A 21,476-nucleotide genomic window follows, 5' to 3' on the forward strand; every position below is an offset into this window, starting at 1 on the left:
CTCCCCATACCCCCTGACTCCGCTATCCTTAAGAGCTCTATCTAGCTCTCTCTTGAATGCATTCAGTGAATTGGCCTCCAATGCCTTCTGAGGCAGAGAATTCCACAGATTTACAACTCTCTGACTGAAAAAGTTTTTCCTCATCTCCGTTCTAAATGGCCTACCCCTTATTCTTAAACTGTGGCCCCTAGTTCTGTACTCCCCCAACATTGGGAACATGTTTCCTGCCTCTAACGTGTCCAACCCCTTAATAATCTTATATGTTATATAAGAAGTCTCCTTCTCCCCGGAATCGCTGACATACTCCATCTCGGAAGATGTTGGCGACTGCGGAGGAGAAGGAGGAGGTGGCAGTGGGGGATTGGACAAAACGATGGGTGAGAGGGGTGGGAATTCCACCAACACTGAGCACGTCCTGGCTGGGCTACAACGTGAGCTGCAACAACAGCTAGGTCAACTGGTGAAGAAGGGCTCACTGGTGCAGACCTGCAGCGCCGGTGCCTAGTTTTAAGGTGAAACAACACAAAGTGCTGGAGTAACTCAGCAGAATAAATCATTCTGAAGAAGGGTTCTGACGTCACCTATCCATGTTTTGCAGAGAAGCTGCCTGACACTGAGTCACTTTGTGTCCTTTTGTGTATTAACCATCACCTGGAGTTCTTTGTTTCAATTACCTAATATGACAATACCTTACTCGGTTTCAATTGGCAATTGGTAATAATGGACATCATTCACCCCCCCCCCCCCCAACCCCCTCCCAATGGACCGTTATAACAAGGGTTTACTGTATTGTAAAGCTTGCAATAATCAATTTAAATATATGTTACTGAAGAAAGTATTTCAATTGTGGGAAGATATTAGCTTCTTTCTTTATGGCCCCACACCGTATATTTCCCACTCTTTCACATACATTCCATACACATGGGGGGCAATTTACAGAGGCCAATAAACCTACAACCCCCCATGTCATTGGGATATGGGAGGATACTGGAGCACCGACCAAATCTACACACAGTCACAGAGAGAACATGCAAATTGCACGCAGCCGGCACGAGGTCAGGAGCAAACCAGGGTCTCTGGTGTGGTGAGGCAGTAGCTCCACCAGTGCACTGTGCATCTGATTTTTTTAACTTCCTCCTTTCCTTTTGTCCCCTGACTCTCCACAGTTATAGGGTTGCTTTTAGTGTCTTCTAGCATGAAGACTGACACAAAATATTTATTATAAGTTCCTGCCAGTTCCTTATTCCCAAGTCTCATTCTGTTTCAATTTAATGCTATCCTTAATTAACCATGAATGGCTCATCCTTTTTATGATCTTTTTGTTTGTCAAAGGAATACATCTTCGTTGAGATTTATAAAATATCTCCTTAAATATCTACAGTTGCATAACTACAATCTTACCGTTTTGAACTATTTTCACAATTATCTAGATTCATACCTTTCTAATTTATTTTATTTAAATTTAAGAAAATAGTTTCAGAACTAAATTTCTCACTCTCAAACTGAATTAAATCATATCTTGTTACGATCACTGTTCCCCGGAGAATCTGTTAGTTTGAGATAATTAATTACTCCTGTCTCAATACACGCGAGACGTAAAATAGACAGCCACAACATATTGTTCTAAACAAGCTGTTCTGAATAGACTCTAAGAAACTGATCTCAATATTATCTTTGTCAATTTGATTTGTCCATCGAAACAAAGATTAAGGTCTTGATTATTACAGTACCTTCCTGACATACTCTTGCCATAGCCTGGTTATCATTACCCTTTTCACTACCATGCACTATTGCCTTAATTTTTCACCTTAACTTTCTAAATGTCCCTTCACCTGAATCTTCCTTCCAACTATTTAGCTTTTGTTTTACAACCCTTTCTCCAATCTAGTTATTTGATTTGCCAGGACACTCATCCAAGTCTGAAATTAAGCTCATCCGAACACATCCATTGTGTTTAAAATTTAAAATCTCAAACCTTGAATCCATTTCTCCCCAATATCTTGAGTCTCAAACTTATTCAGTTTTTTTAAATATAGGTTTATGCCTTAAAATGCATAATGACCTTGAATATATTCACCTTATCAAATAACATCAGTTCTGACGGCCACCAAGTTAAAGGAAATTGAAGAACAATTTAGCAATCTTGTACGTGTATACATTCAACAAATACACTTTCAATTCAGGATCCTTTCAGACAGGCACTTGGGGAGCTCAGCAATGTTAGTATTTTTAACATAACCATTGTGCAATGGCTGAAGTTGCTGAAAAACTACTAAAGAGCATTTTTAACCCTGTTCATCTCATTTTTTGTATGTCTAATTCCTGTTTAAGTCAAGTGCTACTGGTTTGAGAGCAAGATGCTCTAGCGTTTCATAATTTTTAGCACAAATTATCTTGAAATCTATAAAAAGCTTCAATTTCTGCATATTATCAATACCAATTCAAAGCTGAAACTTTATTTGTGGTAATAGCACAGGCCAAATGCACTGTTCACCAATAAATACATAAGTGATAGCAGTTGGCATTGTGGCCACAGCACAGGAAAATTAATTCTGTTGTGGTGATCAAATGTAAGCCATAGAAAATAACATAAGAATGGGTTTGACACAAAACTAAAATTTAAAACTAAAGTTAAAACTTGAGTTTAGGGTTGGATGTACAACTATACTCATCAACTCCCAGATCTATCCCCATAATCTTTATATTTGTAATTCTCTTTTTTCTTGCTTTCTCTCTATTAGTTTATACTTTTTTTTCAGTCTCTTTTCATCTTTATTTTTTCTTTAAAAATGTAAAAATTGAAGCTATGTAAGAATTCTATAATCAGTTTGTCGTTTATTATTATATGTACAAATGCTTAAAAAAATTTGTACAAATGCTTAAAAAAATTTGTACAAAATTTAAAAAAAATGACATAAGGATGCAGATGACAATAGTTAAAGATGCGGAGAGCTTCCTGCACATATGCATTATGGTAGTTATTCTGAGGAATATCAAATTCCACTCCCCATTTCCACTGACTGGTTGCACGCAACAAAATCCTTTCTCTGTACCTCAGTATACGTGACAATAAAACTAAACTAAACTAATTTCCTACTTAGTCCCTAATTATCATTCCTCTCACTCAACATCAACAAGACCAAAGAACTAATGTGTAGGAAAGAACTGCAGATGCTGGTTTAAACCGAAAATATACTGTGCACAAAATGCTGGAGTAACTCACCAGGACAGGCAGCATCTCTGGAGAGAAGGAATGGGTGATGTTTCAGGTCTGAAGAAGGGTCTCGACCCGAAACGTCACCCATTCCTTCTCCTCAGAGATGCTGCCTGACCCGCTGAGTTACTCCAGCATTTTGTGTCTAAGTGCTGTCAGTGTAGAGTTTGCACTTTCTCCCTGTGACTGTGTAGATTTCTACTGGGTGCTCCAATTTCCTCCCAAATGCATAAGTGGTTGCTCTAAATTGTCCCGAGTGTGCAGATAAGCCATAGAATTGGGGGAGTTGATATAAATTTGGCAAGGATAAAATTGGTTTAAATTAGGATTATTACGGAGAGAAAAAAAAAACTCAGCCGATCAGGCAGCATCAGTAGATGGTCAATGTTTTGAGTTGAGGGAAGATAGCCAGTAGAAACAGTCTCTTTATAATGGCTATTTTCCCTCTATATTATCTGCCCCTCTGCTTCCAGAAATGCTGCCTGACCTACTGAGTTCCTCCAGCAGTTTGTTTCTTCTTTCAGAGTATAGCACCTGCAATATCATAGGTTTCCAGGATTTCTGTGGTGGTTGCTTGACGATCTGCATGACCTGGTGGGCTGAAGGGGCTTTTTTTGGTGCTTTATATCTCTATGATTCTTGGAGCAAAAAACAAGTTGGCCTGGTCTGCCCTGGAATCCGTATCCTGTTCATCTGGCCTCTCCTTTCCTCATGTAAGATTCCTATGAATGTACTTGGAGTCTAATCTTTTTGTGAGCAGGCATTCTCCACGTCACACAATTTTATCACACATCATTGTGGATGGATGTTGGCCTGAGGAAGTGGAGCAATTGTGATAGATGATAGTCAGACACATCTGTAAGTACCGTGAACAACCTGCTTCACCATGAGTTCCACTTACAGTAAAGTGCAAAGAACAATGTTTCCAAGTTCTACCTTACAATTTTTGTTTAACTTTAATGTTAATGTAAACAGAAAGATTATGTCTAATGTAAAGTAATCTTTGAACTGAAATCAAAATAATATACTATTATTATTGGTTAGCCTTATTGACTGGTTGGCATGCAACAAAGCTTTTCACTGTACCTCGATACACGTGACAATAAACGAAACTAAATTATTTCAATTAACAGAGGCCATATTTGGGCACTCAGCTGGTCAGGCACTGCCTGAAGAAAGAGCAACAGTTTATATTTAGTTCATGCGCCGAGTCAAAAGAGAAAAAAATGAATGAGTTGCAGTAGCAAAGAAGGCGGGAAAGGGATGGATAGAACAAAGGCAACAACTGAAATAGGAACCCAAATGAGTTTGTGTAGCAGTAAGGATCAAATTATGCATCTGTGTAATGTGTTGCTAACGTCAAGGCTGTGAGCCCACTAGTGCAACTGTATTAATAGCAAAAAACACTGAAGCAAAATGGTGGCATGCAGGAATGACCAGTTCTGATGCAGACAGAAATAACAATTTGTAATGTTGAAGAATTTAATATTTGGTCCAGAAGGCTACAACATGCCAGGATAGCATCTAAGATGTTGCTCCTCAAGCTCACAGTGAGGTCCACTGCAAGAGTACACAGGCCCCAGATAGAGGTGGAGTGGAGTGGTGAATTAAATGGCAGGCAGCCAGAAGCTCAGGGTCACTCTTGCAGACTCAACACAAGTGCACCACAAAGCAATCCGTATTCTGTAATTTGGTTTCTCTAATGTGAAAGACTCCACATTGTGAACACAATGCACATACTAAATGGGAAGAAGCACAAACAAATCGTTGGCCCAGATGGAAAGACTGTTTTGGTCCATAGATGGTGGGAAGGGAAGAGGTGAAAAAAAACCTGTTGTTGCATTTCCTGCCTTGTATGGAATCACCTCTAAAAAAAGACAGGAATTGGTTTAATGTCGCAAAGGAAAGCAATTTTAATAATTTTATGACTCAGAGTCAAGCCGAGTCATGCCTGACGATGATCCAGGGAAAAACAATAATTTATAGATAATCTATATACTAAGTTGTGTAGGAAAATAACTGCAGATGCTGGTACAAATCGAAGGTATCACAAAATGCTGGAGTAATTCAGCAGGTCAGGCAGCATTTAGGAGAGGGGGAAGATAATTTTAAAAGGCGGGTAGCGGCTCTGGGGAGGTGGTGGACGTCGGCAGCGGTAGCTTCGGTGGTCTGGGCCTGGGATCAGCCGGGGAGGCAGTGAGGATCGGTGCTGCTTCTCGTGGCAGCAATGGCGTCGCGGGACTCGGCCTCGCGGTGTGCGGGCAGCCGGCGCGGACCAGCGGTGGAGCTCCGGGCCTGCGGGCGGTCGAGTTGCTGCCGAGGAGTGTCGGTGGAGGCAGTGGTCTGGAGGCGAGCGAGTTTGCGAAGAGTTTCTGAAGAAGGGTCTCGACCCCAAAAGTCACCCATTCCCTCTCTCCTAGATGCTGCCTGACCAGCTGAGTTACTCCAGCATTTTGTGATAATCTATATACTAAAACTCTTGTTTGTTTGTTTGTTTGTTTGTTTGTTCCTGAACTACAGCCAAAACGGTACACGATAGCGTGACAATTTTAGGCCCACCTTACTCACCGTCGTCCCTTTGGTGCTAATGGAAGAAGTTTCATTGAAATTGGTGTTATATTTTTAAAGTTATTCACATTTTAAAGTTTAAATCTATCTTCTAGGGAAGGAGGGGGGGAGGGAGGGGGGAGGAGGGAGGATAAGGGGGGTTGAGGGGGATGGAGTGGGGGGGAGGGGAAGGAGAGGGAGGAGGGAGGGGGAGGACGGAGGGGGAGAGGAGGAGGGAGGGAGGGGGAGGATGGAGGGAAGGGAATGAGGGGAGGGGAGGGAGGGGGGAGGGGGAGGGGGGAGGAGAGGGTCATGCACCAATGTAGGAGAGGTTTGGGCCCAACGGGTCCACTTGATCTAGTAATTTTATATAATGCCTTTGTTACATTGTATAGAAAATAATTTGCAAGTTGCAATGCTGATTTGTTACCTGGATATTGGCTTGGCTGTGGGATTCCAACTAGACTTCGTCTCTGCTCTTTGTAATCTGGAGGCGGCCTTGTCAAGTGCCTGTTAAGTTGTTCTTGCGTGTTCATTTTCTCCTTAAAAAAAAAGACAATCATTAACCTTTCCAATAAACATACATCATTGTCTTCCCCTTTTCTCCTCATCATAGAATTTTTGTCGGCAAACATCTTCACAAGAGAGAAACATAGAAAATAGGTGCAGGAAGTCTCAAAAGACATCAGCAACAGACAGAAGAGCACTTGTAGATATCAGTGTGGAATCTGCTCAGAATCTTCTCAAAATAGTGCTGACTGAAGAGGAGACCAGCAACCACATGTGGAGAGCAGCAGCATTTGAAAATCTATGACTAATCTTGGAAGGATTGACAATTCCAGGACTATCTGTGATAATGAACCACCTAAAGCATGGCAGCGACCAACCACTCCACTCATTTCATCTCATCAGATCATACGACATAGAAGAATTAGGCTATTTGGCCTATCAAGTCTACTCCATCATTTGATCATTGCTGATCAATTTTCCTCTCTCATCCCCATTCTCCTGCATTCTCCCCGTAACCTTTGACACCCTAACTAATCAAGAATTTATCACTCTTACCCAAGTCATACCTAATGACTTGGCCTCCACAGCCATCTGTGGCAATGACTTCCACAGATTCACCACCCTCTGGCTAAAGAAATTCCTCTTCAACACTCTAAAGTTATGTCCTTTATTCTGAGGCTGTGCCCTCCGGTCCTAGACTCTCCCACTACGGTACATCGCGGGATCAGTTAACTCAGAGGGACAATGTGAAAGTGGGAATGATAAATGAGGTTTCATCTCATGGGTTATCATGGGTTCTGCAATAGTCTTCTGAGCAAACCCAATGAATGTCTAGGAGCCAAAAGCCAGGAGCTTGGGCCAGGAATGGTACTCAAAAGACTTCTGAATATCTTTTCCAGTGACACTACTGGAGGCACTGTGTCGTTACCGGTCACTGTGTCCTGTCTGTGACAATTCACTCTGAAGATGTGCATCCCAGACAACAACTTATAAAAACGAATTGATGAGAAGCAGAATGGTGATAGCAAGTCAGCATTCAATGTTATTACCATCCAATCTCAAGCTTTATGTGAAATGAATGGTGATGTATGTCAAGTGTAATCATGTGGGGGTAGAGGAAGAGTGCGACAACCTATTTAATTAAGTGAAAGGATCCCACTACTTTGCATGAACATAGTTTGGTAAAGATCACCATTAAACCAAAGGGTATATTAGGAGAAGGGGAATGACATTTTATTCAGAGTTTTAAGAGTGGAAAGGTAATTGCCAGGGGGGATGATTCCAGTCTCGAGGGTATACAACGTAGACTTACATTTATGCAGCACTTTTACAAATCTCTTTCTGAAAATCTCAAAGCATTTCACAGCTAATGAGAACCTTTTCGAATATAATAGTGAATGTATAAACAGATTTGTGCAGGGTCTGACAAAGAGTGATGGGATAATAACTTGATTGCAGTTACAAAGACGAGTTTTAGTAGTGTTAATTGAAAGATAAATATCCACCAAGTAGAAAGTCAATCTACTAGCTACTACTCCCTACTTTTTTTCTGCAGTTGTATAATGAATGGTATATTTTATGTTATTCTCAGGGAGCAGATGGGGTTTGAATGTCAGCCCTTCAAGATTGCAGCAGTCTATCAGAACTGTGCTTGAATGCTAGCCTAAGTTTCAGCATACTTGTTTCAGATTGATTCTGATTGAATCACAATCTTTTCAATCAGAGGCGAGAATGCCAATCAACTAAGGCATGCTTGACGTCAAGATTTCCAGAAGTTGGCTTGAAGAAAAAGGAATGCACGAGAGGCTGAAGGAAGAGATGGGTCTTGGAGCCTTTTAAAACTTTGGGAGTACACAGGGAAGGGCGGCCATTTAAAAACTGACCCTGTGATGGATTATGTCATGGTGAGCGTGGGTAACATGGAGTCAGAGAATTGCACAGCATGGAAACAAACAGGTCCTTTGGCCCAATTTGTCCATGTCAGTTGAAGTCTTTATCTATGCTGTCCATTTTTATGTATGTATCCCATGTCCGTCTTTTCCTTCCCTATCCATGTACCTGTCCAAATGATTGACAATAGACAATAGGTGCGGGAGGAGGCCATTCGGCCCTTCGAGCCAGCACCGCCATTCAATGTGATCATGGCTGATCATTCTCAACCAGTACCCCGTACCTGCCTTCTCCCTTTATGGATTGTATCTGCCTCTTCTATCTACTCTGCAGCCTAATTCCATGTGCCCATCTTCTGTGTGAAAAAAATGCTCTTTAAATATTTACATCTCTTTTAAATATCTTCTTTAAATACTTCCCCTCTCATCTTCAACCTATGTCCTTTCATTTTAGACGCATCTCACTTTGGAAAAGCCTATCAAACGCATCTATGCTCCTCATAAGTCTGTAAGTTCACTCCTCAGCGAGAACAATTTTAGCCAAACAATTTTAGTATCTCCTTATATCTAAAACCCTGCATTGGAGCCAAATTACCTGTGATCAGTGTGTCAGCAGTAAAATCAAACAAATTGGAATTGTGAAAAAACAATTTATGCCTCAGAGTTCAGAACAGGGCAATTAGTTCAATGGCCTACATATTATAGACAATAGACAATAGGTGCAGGAGTAGGCCATTCAGCCCTTCGAGCCAGCACCGCCATTCAATGCGATCATGGCTGATCACTCTCAATCAGTACCCCGTTCCTGCCTTCTCCCCATACCCCCTCACTCCGCTATCCTTAAGAGCTCTATCCAGCTCTCTCTTGAAAGCATCCAACGAACTGGCCTCCACTGCCTTCTGAGGCAGAGAATTCCACACCTTCACCACTCTCTGACTGAAAAAGTTCTTCCTCATCTCCGTTCTAAATGGACTACCCCTTATTCTTAAACTGTGGCCCCTTGTTCTGGACTCCCCCAACATTGGGAACATGTTTCCTGCCTCTAATGTGTCCAATCCCCTAATTATCTTATATGTTTCAATAAGATCCCCCCTCATCCGTCTAAATCCCAGTGTATACAAGCCTAATTGCTCCAGCCTTTCAACATACGACAGTCCCGCCATTCCGCAAAATCTTTTAAAAAATGAATTTAAATAAGTTAAAAAGTGTAAAAAATTAAAATTGCCTACCAACTGAATCACTTTAGAATTTATAGGATTACAAGCCGATCAGTATTAAAACATTTGTTAAAATTACTAAATAACGTAGTATTAAACCAACAATTGACCAACAAAGTTACAGTTCACGTACTCCTAACCTGAGGTTCTTACAGCTGTTCCTTACAGTCATATCATGGGGAGAAGAACCCAAAGGCATTTAGGAGAAGGGTCTCGACCTGAAACGTCACCTATTCCTTCGCTCCAGAGATGCTGCTAGTCCCGCTGAGTTACTCCAGCATTTTGCGTCTACCTTCGATTTAAACCAGCATCTGCAGTTCTTTTCTACACCCTTTAGGCATTTATGGAGCTGGTGCAGATTTCCCCAGGGAGTGCAAATTGGCAATGCTGACAGCAGCACCAGGGACCAGCGTGTGGCTTTCACACACCAGTGCATAAATCCCCAATTTGTTATCGAGGCAAGATTATGACTGCAAAACTAGCGGTTGTGCTTATTTTATCCCATAAAATCCAAGTGGGTGTGTTTGTAATCAACAGCAGGAGAGAATCTTGAGCATACCTCAAGATCTAGCTGCACCAAATGTATATTGATCTCTGCCCTTGATCTACCAGCAACATGAAAGGAGATATCCTGCATGCAGGCCAAGTGGTCAGTCCCACGTGTGCAATTCAAATTGAGACCCACTCATGCACAGAAAAACATAGAAGGAATTCAGCAGCTGCACAATTTAGGTATCGAGCCAAGGTATGGAACAACATCCTGTGTTGGGCCATTATTCCAATATTACTGAGTGCAGGGAAGAGGGAAACCTACCCTAACCTTTATGTATTTTATTGTGACACGATAAAATGAAATCTAGGTTGACACTCCAGAAATGTTACAAGAGATGTTAGACTGAGGCTCTTTTGCATGAGCATTACTGAACTAATGCAACTATTTTGAGAAAAAGCAGAGCAGGTTTTCTCAAACTTCTGGACAATGCTTGTTCCACAACCAATAATACTAAAATCAAGCAGATTTTGTGGTGATTATCATCTCATTGTTTATGTGGTTTTGCCATCCACACATTGGCTGCAATGAATTATCAGGACTAACACATGGCATCCCTGTGTGGTATCTCAGCTGCCCGGAGGCAGAGAGGAAAGCTCTTCAGCGGGTAGTCCATAGAGTTCAGAGGACTATCGGAACACAGCTACCAGCCTTGGAGGGCATCTACAACACACGATGCCTCAGAAAAGCCACCAGCATCCACAAAGAGTCTTCACACCCCTGCAGTAGTCTGTTCGAACTTCTACCATTGGGCAGACGATACAAGGCCTTCTACGCCCGCACCTCCAGACTCAGGAACAGCTTTATCCCCAGGGCCATAGCTGCTATGAACCGGTCCTGCTGAGCCGGATGGTCACATCGCACAGTGAACCGGCACAGATCTACTTGCACTTTATTCTGTTTTAAAATTGTTCTAATTTGTTTCATTGGGTTGTTTAAATTAATACTGACTAGCTAATTAATTTATTGCATCGTATGGGAGGCGCATTCCCAATCTCGCTGTACCCCTGTAAGATATAAATATATAAAGATATATTGTATTGTATTGTATTGTATTATTGTATTAGATATATTGTATTCTATATATAAAGTTATATAGTATTGTATTATCTATTGTTGGGGAAGGGGGTCGTATGATTGCTCACGCCCATTAGTCTGCACTTTTCCAGAGTTTAGTGGTGGAAAAGAGGGCAGTGATAAAGGTGTCTTCTCCTTATATGGAACGTTTTATGTGATTGAATAAAAGGGGGCAGCAGAATGTTGGGCCTAGCAACCTTCAGGATGAATAATTCAGTCTGTGTACTTGAAATGTTGATAAAATGTTGGTGAACCTTACCATCTGATGCTAAGTCTAAAGAAAGATTAAGTACATAACAAGAAGAGATAAAACAACTGAATGCAAACAATGTTGCTTCAATGGTATAACCCTCCATTTTACACTGAGTGCAGTGGTCCAGAGGGAGATGTATTGAACGGAAACCCACACACTGCTTACTCCTACTACTTGCGTAGTTGTTTAGTTTAGTTTAGTTTAGAGATACAGTGCGGAAACAGGTCCACACTGACCAGTGATTCCCGCATATTAACACTATCCTACACACACTAGGGCCAATGTTTACATATACCGAACCAATTTACCTACATACCTGTACGTCTTTGGAGTGTGGGTGGAAACTGAAGATCTCGGAGAAAACCCACACAGGTCACGGGGAGAACGTACAAACTCCGTACATACAGCATCCGTGGTCGGGATCAAACCCTGTTACAGCAAGTGCTCTATGGCCTCAACTCCACTGCTGCGCCACCGTGCTGCCACGTGTCACTATTTCTAATTGAGACTGAAGACCTATATTCCACGTTACATGGAGGGGTTCAATCCTTGCATTTCTAACTGTAACGGAGATTTTAGGGCCCCTACTTTGTTCCAGTGGGTGACCTCTGTGCCACTTTGCTTTCAGTTCTATCCCACCTGACAATTGGAACAGGAACCCCACAAGTCAGCAGGACACATTCAAAAGAGGTCATGACAGCTTGAACCCCATTACCAAGTCAGCAGGTAAATTCCCAGCTCAGCTCACAAGTAATGACCAAATCCCAATCAGTTTTATAACTGAGGTCCGTAAGTCTGCTGTGGATGATATCCTCATAAGGTAAAAACAAATTTGAGAGAAACACATGCCAGAAAAAAATGATGCCTCCTTGTTTGGAGCTCAGGCTATAGGTTAATTAGCAAAGAGACTGGAAAATATTGTACCGTGTCTTGCAGGATTTGTTGTCGAAAGAGCAGTTTCTGATGCTCCATCATCTGTCTCTGCATGGCCTGCTTCTTCTCCATCAGTTGCTGCTTTAGCACAGCCTGGTGAGCATTATTAATGTAGCTGTTGCCAGCATTCGGGTTTGGACAGGTATTCGGAGTTTGGCTCAGGCCTGGGCGTGGGCCCACCACAGAATTCTGATCCTGAGATAGGAAAGAAAAGAGGAGTTATTCCTTGTGCTGAAACATTATAAAGTTCAGCTTTGTTGCGGGAAAAATGTATCATCGGGAATATGGCATGAGATCAGGAAAGAAACCATGTAGCCAATTCAAAATTGTTTCACATGATTTGATTTATTCCTTCATATATATCTTTGCAACCATTTCTTTAAGCTTAATCATAGATTTTTCCAAGCACTTGTAATTCACAAGGAGGCCAGATCACTTAAAAGAAGTCCAATGTGAATGTGCTCTGTAACCATTCACGCTGGTAGCTGAAGCCAGGAATTCAATGTTGGACAACACATTGGGAAACAATGCATTTCAGCATGTTCTTTTAAAGGTTTCCATAACTGTACAAACCGAGTGGTTACTGCAAAAATCAGTAAAGACATTTTAGTTAAACTCCATTCATATCAAGAATCAAACGCACCATAGCAGATCAGAATATTATTGTTACATGATATGAAAAAAAAAAGCAAGATCGTTTTCAAATTATTATTGACAACCGGACAATGACTGACCACAATGACAAATGATTACGATATTGAGACAAATAAAAGCCATTTAATATCTGGCCGTAACATTAATCTATGCAACAAAACAAAAACACTGCTCAGAAAAAGTAAGGGAAAAATGCCCATCAGAGATTGGCAGATTCATATCCCTTCATTTTCCATGTCAAGTCAAGTCAAGTCAATTTTATTTGTATAGCACATTTAAAAACAACCCACGTTGACCAAAGTGCTGTACATTTGATTAGGTTCCAATAGAAAACAAAAATGAAAACATACAGTAGCACGCAAACAGTTCACAGCGCCTCCTCAATGAGCCTCAAACGCTAGGGAGTAGAAGTATGTTTTGAGCCTGGACTTAAAGGAGTCGATGGAGGGGGCAGTTCTGATGGGGAGAGGGATGCTGTTCCACAGTCTAGGAGCTGCAACCGCAAAAGCGCGGTCACCCCTGAGTTTAAGCCTAGACCGCGGGATAGTGAATAGCCCCAAGTCGGCCGATCTGAGGGACCTGGAGTTAGAGAGGGGGGTTAGAAGATTTTTGATGTGGGGGGGGGAGTGTCCATTTAGGGCTTTATACGTGAATAGGAGGAGCTTGAAGTTGATTCTGTACCGTACAGGGAGCCAGTGGAGAGAGGCCAGAATCAGGGTGATGTGGTCCCTTTTACGGGTACCCGTCAGGAGTCTCGCTGCGGCGTTTTGGACCAGTTGCAGGCGGGACAGGGAAGATTGGCTGATCCCAGTGTATAGGGAGTTGCAGTAGTCTAGGCGGGAGGAAATGAAAGCGTGAATGATTTTTTCTGTGTCGTCGAATTTGAGGAAAGGTTTGATTTTAGCTATGGTTCGAAGTTGGAAGAAGCTGGCTTTTACCACAGCGTTGACTTGCTTATCAAATTTTAATGCAGAGTCAAATATCATGCCGAGGTTTTTGACATGCGGTTTGACTAGGCAGGATAGGCTTCCAAGACTGCCTGTTATCAATTTGATGGAGTCGGGGGGGGGCCGAATAGGATGACCTCAGACTTGCTCTCATTTAATTGGAGGAAGTTCTGTGCCATGTGGAAAGATCCATTTTTTTTGCTGGGATTATCTTGGGAAGCAGCAGCCAATGTTGAGTGGATCAGTCTGGTGCACCAAGAAAATACCACATAATCACATAAGTGGCCATAGACGCTTCATAAACAGAACTACAAAGCTCTGAACATCAGGCCCCACCTTTTGTAAAGCTTACTACGTGGTACAGCACATTGATATTGTACTAACAGAAAGGACTTACATTCAAATTTACTGAAAGCTAACGTGGACAGAAAATAAAGGCTATTGAGAAACAGAAATATTCAATAAGAATGTGGAGAAAGATGATATCATTAACCACGGGAATGATGATTTAAATCCCAAAATGGGAACATTGCCAGAAATCAATACCAAGAAATATATTTTTATAGTCAAAGAGTCATACAGCTTGTAAACAGGCCCTTCGGCCCAGGTTGTTCATGTTGACCAAGGTGCTCCAGACCCATTGGTTAATGGACCACTGTAAATTGCCGGAGTCTGCAGGGAGTAGATGTGACACTAGTCCCATCTGTATAAATATTTGTAACATTTCTGTAAGCAAATGAAATTGATCCATTTGGCGCCATTTTTAAAATTCCTGACAACTTTTATACCACATCCCAATATTTAGCTGAGGGGCAGAAAGTCCACTGGCCAGCAGCACATACCTGGTTAGTAGGGCTAAACATACCGCAAAGGTGCACTTGGTCATTGTACTGCCCTGAAATCCGTTCCATTGGTGTCAAAACAAGGTGCAACAAGTTAAATTCCAATTCGAAGGTGGCACTAAGAGCAGTAATTTTCAAGACACCGTTTGGCAACAAAGAGTCTTGGTAAAAGACGAGCTGGTTTGTAGGCTAATTGGCCACTGTAAATTTCCTCTAGTGGATGAGAAAGTAGCATTACGTAGCATTACAGTGTGGAGAGAGTGTCCAGCTTCAAGTTTCTGGGCACTCACATTTCGGAGGACCTAACATGGTCCACTAACACTGCTGCGTTGGTCAAGAAGGCGCAGCAACGACTGTTCTACCTAAGAACACTGAAAAAGTCTGGTCTACCCCAACAGCTGCTGGCGACATTCTACCACTGCACCATAGAGAGCATTCTCACATGGCATCCCTGTGTGGTATCTCAGCTGCACGGAGGCAGAGGGGAAAGCTCTTCAGCGGGTAGTCCATAGAGCTCAGAGGACTACAGCTACCAGCCTTGGAGGGCATCTACAACACACGATGCCTCAGAAAAGCCACCGGCATCCACAAAGACTCTTCACACCCCTGCAACAGTCTGTTCGAACTTCTGCCATCGGGCAGACGATACAAGGCCTTCTACGCCCGCACCTCCAGACTCAGGAACAGCTTCATCCCCAGGGCCATAGCTGCTATGAACCGGTCCTGCTGAGCCGGATGGTCACATCGCACAGTGAACCGGCACAGATCTACTTGCACTTTATTCTGTTTTAAAACTGTTCCAATTTGTTTCATTGGGTTGTTTATATTAATACTGACTAGCTAATTAATTTATTGCATCGTATGGGAGGTGCATTCCCAATCTCGTTGTACCCCTGTACAATGACAATAAAGATATATTGTATTGTATTGTAACTAGCGTGAACAACTGATCAATGGTTGGTGTAGACTCGGTGGACTAAAGGGACAGTTTTCATGCTGTATAACTAAACTAAACTAAAACAAAACCTTTGCCAATAGACTCTTGCAGCCAGAGTCATGCCAGGTGGACTGACTACTGTAGCTACAAGACTGGGTAAGAGTCTGGAATCCCACAGTGAGTAACTTATCTCCTGTCAAACCAAAACTTTTTTTCCACCATCAATAACAGAAAAGTCAAGGCTGCAATGAAATACTCTGCATATGCCTGGATGACTGCGCCTCCACATATAGGCTGCCCATTTGCATGGCATTCGTCCACTACCCTAACCATCTACTGGTGCACTGTGATTGGCAGAGTGTGCCATTTACAACATGACCTGCAGTTACTCACTCGGCTACTTGCACAGCAACCCTCAAACATGTGACCCCACTGCCATGAAGGGCAAAAGCAGCAAGAGGATGGATGTACCAACACGCTCCAAATCACACGCCACCCTCACCACAAATTCCATGCCTTCATTGTCACTGTGTCTTCTCCACAGTAATTTGGAGTATTTTTTACCAGAAGGAGTGCATTGTTTGAAGAAGATGATCCTCTACCAATGCCTGAAGGGCAACTGGGATTGGGCAGTAGAATGCTGTCCTTACTAGAAACACCTACGTCCCCTAAATAAGTCTTTACATTGAGCCTTTGGAGTCAGGGAGTACCCGAACTGAAGTAATTTAGCCTTTGCAGACCTTTCTCTTAGTGTTTGTCTCATCATTATCAAGGTCTAGTTTCAGGAGCCACTTTGAAACATAGAAACATAGAAAATAGGTGCAGGAGTAGGCCATTCGGCCCTTCGAGCCTGCACCGCCATTCAATATGATCATGGCTGATCATCCAGCTCAGTAACCTGTACCTGCCTTCTCTCCATACCCCCTGATCCCTTTAGCCACAAGGGCCACATCTAACTCCCTCTTAAATATAGCCAATGAACTGGTCTCAACTACCTTCTGTGGCAGAGAATTTCACAGACTCACCACTCTCTGTGTGAAGAATGAACCTAATCTTTTGCCAAGAAATTAAAATAGTATTTGAAATGTCATTGTTTTTTTTTTCAATTCTCAAAATCATACATGGATATAAACCCAAAATGTATTCTTTACTCCTTAAAAATAATAACTTTGGTCAGCCTGGCCAATTAGAGTAGTATTTCACAAAAAAACTCCTGCTGTGCAGTAGCTTTACTTCCAAATTCCCAAGTAAAAGAAATTCTAATGGTCGTCTAGCAACAGACATCTGTTTTTAACAGGAAAAACCCTTGCTCCACTGTTCCAGAAAATAAGGACATATTTCTTGGTCAAATATAAACTATAGTTTATAATACATCCTAGAATGCTAATTCTATAATCCTGAACTCTTATCAGTTTTAACCTGTCAATGCCCCAACAGTTTGGTTTAATAATTGTTTATTCCACAAAAACAAGAAGCGGTTTCACACATCTCTGATAAATTTAATTTGATTATCCACCTGTAATTTTATTAATGATACTTAAGCATTTTGGACAGTTTGTGTTATTGATATTCTCTCATTAAAAAAAATCCACATCTGTCCAGCTGTCAGAAAATTTAATCGTTCGGTTGTCAGTTTGAGGGGAATCAATGTGACAACATCAGTGTTTCCATCCTAATTCTTGTAAATACATGTAAATTAATTATCACTAAAAGTTTATGTGCCCAGCACCTCAACAAGAAGAAGGTTACAAATCAATGAGCTACCTTAAAAAGGAAAAAAAACATCCTTCATAGCATATGCTGCTTGTAAATCAGGTGTGAGCTGATGGGAGGTGGGGTAGCAGAAGGACTCTTTTTTAAGGATATAATCTTTCAAGTCTTTTCAGTCTCCTCACTGCCACAACCTCAGCAACATCTGCGCCAACAATCAGCTGCTCCACCATCATGAAACACAAAAGACTCGACGCTGAAATCTGGAGCATAAAAACAAACTGCTGGAGAAATTCAGTGGGCCAGGCAGCATCTGTGGTGGGAAATGGACAATCAACATTTCAGGTCGAGATTTTTCCTCTCAACTGAAAAAGTGGAGGTTTTACTTAGTGTGAAGAGGTGAGTGGTGGGGCAAGAAATGGCACGTGATAGGCGGATCCAGGTGAGGAAGGGTGGATGGACACATTAAATGCCTCCTCTACATTGATGCCTCTCCTCTGTATCCTCCTCTGCCAGGGTGAGGTCAAATGTAAACCAGTGGAAGAGCATAAGCCACTTTGGTACTCAACAATCCATTGGCACAATCATTGAATTCTCTAATTTCAGCTAACTTGCAACACCTTGGCCTCTCTAGCCACATAAATCCTCCCACGCATACTCTTGTTTCTACAATGCCTAGCCCCCTCTCACCCAGCTTCTCCACCCACTCCATCTGGCTATCACCCATACACTCCTCACATCGGGACCCTCCCTCCGTATTGCCCATCCCACCTCCCTTATTTAGTCCCTTAGACCACCTTCCAATTAAATTCCATCATCTGCAGCACCTGGTAAATTTCACCAGTGATGTCCGAGTCTCCATTGTTACTACTCCTGACTTCCCCATCTATCTTGTGCCAGCTCTTGCCCTGACCTCCTCACCTCTTTATACTGGCCATCTCCCCAGAAGAAGGGTCTTGACCTGAAATGTTGATTGTCCATCTCGCTTCACAGATGCTGCCTGATCTACTCATTTCCTCCAGTGGTTTGTAGGAAGGAACTGCAGAGTCTGGTTTAAACCGAAGATAGACACAAAATGCTGAAGTAACTCAGTGGGACAGGCAGCATCTCCGGAGAGAAGGAATGGGTGACGTTTAACATCTATTCATTCTCTCCAGAGATGCTGCCAGTCCCGCCGAGTTACTCCAGCATTTTGTGTCTATCCTTCAGTAGTTTTTTTTCCTTCCTTCATCAAGGTTAGGGTGTGTTTAGTGCCTATTCTCCAATCAACTCCTGCCTTGCAAACCTGTTCAATAATAAGTGTTTGGGTGCTTTAGACGTCCTGGCCGAATAAATGACTTTGCAAGCTATGATTGGGTGGTTTACAGTGGCATTAAATCTGTAACGATAAGGTGAATTATAGATAATGCTCCTGAATGGGAAACAAATATGGAGAATGAGTGAGGAGATTGTCACAACTGACATGCATCTGGGGGTAACGATGTATTTGCAGGATGTAGAATTTGAGGATGCATTTACTGATGTTGGCAACTCATGCTTATCCATCAAACTTCTCACATCAGTACATCCTGCTCCTTAGGGCTGTCTGCTCCAACTGACATCTGAGCTCATCTTTGCAAGTCCTTCTCCATCCCCTGGAGGTTTAGGACATTTTTCAACTTGCTGAACTTGCAACTTGATAGCAGGCAGCCAGTAAAAGATTTTCTTTGACTATTTATCCAAACTTGCTTTGCCCTGGGCTGCACAACTGTCAATGCAGTGAAAATGTGAAGATGGTTATCATGACCTTACAAAGGCAGAAGCAACCATTCCTCTTTACAACAGATTGAGAATTTCCCTTTTAAAATTGTCAACTTCAACATTACAAATCAAAGATAGTTTTACAAAACCAGCTTAAAATATTCATAATTACTCATCATGGAAACTTCTAGCACTTGTCATTTTTATGAGGATCAAAGCTTTAATACAGGATTAAAACTACCAATTAATGACCAACTGCTCAAAGCAGCACCAGCAGCAAAGATAACTTGTATATAAAAAAATGACACAATTAAAATTAATTTAACTTATGCCATCTTCTTTCTTCATTCTTAACAACTAGTTTATTATTTGATTTCTATATTTATTTTCTAAATAGTATTTTTTATTATCTATATGATTCTTTCTGTTTTACATGAGATTATCGACTTTGGATGCTGCATTTGCTTTTGCCTAAGTTTTCTTTTTGATACAGAATAATCTGACTTCAAGTGGTTCTCTGTTTCTCGTGTACAGAGTTTAACAGGAGGAGCTGCATCCAACAATTCTGAGTAGTATAAGAAAATAATTGCAGATGCTGGTACAAATCGATTTATTCACAAATTGATTTCGCCTGGGCAGTTTGCAGCCCAGCGGTATGAACATCGACTTCTCCAGCTTTAGATAGTTCCTCTGTCCCTCCCTTCCCCTCCTCCTTCCCAGATCTCCCTCTATCTTCCTGTCTTCACCTATATCCTTCCTTTGTCCCGCCCCCCTGACATCAGTCTGAAGAAGGGTCTCGACCCAAAACGTCACCCATTCCTTCTCTCCCGAGATGCTGCCTGACCTGCTGAGTTACTCCAGCATTTTGTGAATAAATCCAACAATTCTGAGACTGCAACAGAGATTCCACTTCCGATGATAATCTATTCCATAATCTCCAGAGCTGACGTTGGAAAAGTATAAAGAGAGTCAATGTAAAGTAAAAAATATTGCTCTCTGAAATGGAGTAGGACGCAAGTCCAGAACCAATAATGACTAAGCTCATGAAGAGGAAACCATGTGCCTTCTTCTTCGGAAGGTGGCTATTCAAACAGGATTGCAGCTTCAAGTCTGATCAGCTCTTTATGCAAGTCCCAAGAGTAGGAAGGTATTGACAGGCAACTTTGCAAGGCTTATTTATCAGAACCCCCCAAACCCAATAGTTCAAAGCTGGAAATACTAAGGAAAATTGTAGCTGCCATGCCACAAGCGTTCAAGAAACTGAATGTCATCTTCCGAAGACGTAGCATTTAGTACTCACACATTACTTTTATTGTTATTTATACTTTTACTTTGCCAATCCACAAAGTGGTTGGTGCCCTTATTGAAAAGATTACTTAATATGCATACTCTGTTTTTGTTTCCTCTCATGAGAACTTGATTATCCTCATTTGTATGTCGACTAACAGAATTTCAGTATCTTCTTTTAAGTGATCGCTACCTTTACAGAAGGAAGAGGATGTAAAATTATTAGGATGACATCAGGGATAGAATGCCAGGATGATACTTATCAAATGGATTTGTTTGGAAGGAAACTGTTTGTCTATCACATTTGACATCCCACTGCCAACTCAACATCAAACGCAAAGTGCCGACTGCAATTGCCAATTGCGATTTATTGTCACGACTAATAAAGTTAATGTACAGAAAAAAAAGTTTAATAATTCTTCCTGCTACTCAGAGTAAATAGCAGCCATGGTGTAGAAAATTAGATGAATGGGATGTATAGGTTTGGTGTATGATAATTAATTGGCATGTGTTTTAATTGAAATATAGTAATTTTACAATGTCCAGGAGAAATAATCAGGGAGGTGGTCCTTTGTTGATTCCTTGTTACTTTTATAATGAGTTACTCTGAGTCATAGTGATACAGCGTGGAAACAGGCCCTTCGGCCCAACTTGCCCACACCGGCCAATATGTCCCAACTACACTAGTCCCACCTGCCCGCATTTGGTCCGTATCCCTCCAAACATGTCCTATCCATGTACCTGTCCAACTGTTTCTTAAATGTCAGGATAGTACCTGCCTTAACTACATCCTCTGGCAGCTTGTTCCATACACCCACCAGCCTTTGTGTGAAAAATTCACCCCTCAGATTCCCATTAAATAGTTTCCCCTTCACCTTAAACCTTGAGATATCTTCAAGGAAGGGTGTTAGATTAACTAGCGCACGACACCTGGGTACAACTGATTGATTTTCATGGCATGCATTTTAACTGTTCTGTCCTTGAAGTCACGCAGTGTGGACGGGTATTTTGGAGAAAACAATGTAGAAAATAATGCAGGCAAAAATAAATAGTATAGAAATGGGAAACTTTATTATTGGGTCTATTGCATTATGCCCTGCTATTTTTATTGATGGAGCTGCAGGAAAAAGTCATTTATTTACCTCACTAAAGTAATACAGGCAACAGAG

At 41.7% G+C, this 21,476-nt stretch overlaps 1 protein-coding gene across 2 annotated transcripts in view; it reads right to left on the reverse strand.

Moving 5' to 3' along the window:
* The window catches only part of maml2 (mastermind like transcriptional coactivator 2), a 340,367-nt gene that overhangs the window by 4,017 nt on the left and 314,874 nt on the right, over window positions 1–21,476 (reverse strand). For both annotated transcript variants that reach the window (XM_078402742.1, XM_078402741.1), the window contains exons 3-4: window positions 12,182–12,385; window positions 6,192–6,303 (exon numbers count right to left, since the gene is read on the reverse strand). In XM_078402742.1, coding sequence (XP_078258868.1) covers window positions 6,192–6,303; window positions 12,182–12,385 — 316 coding nt within the window. The remainder of the gene's footprint in view (window positions 1–6,191; window positions 6,304–12,181; window positions 12,386–21,476) is intronic.

This window comes from Rhinoraja longicauda, chromosome 7, assembly GCF_053455715.1.
Source record: "Rhinoraja longicauda isolate Sanriku21f chromosome 7, sRhiLon1.1, whole genome shotgun sequence".
NCBI classification, from domain to species: Eukaryota; Metazoa; Chordata; class Chondrichthyes; order Rajiformes; family Arhynchobatidae; genus Rhinoraja; species Rhinoraja longicauda.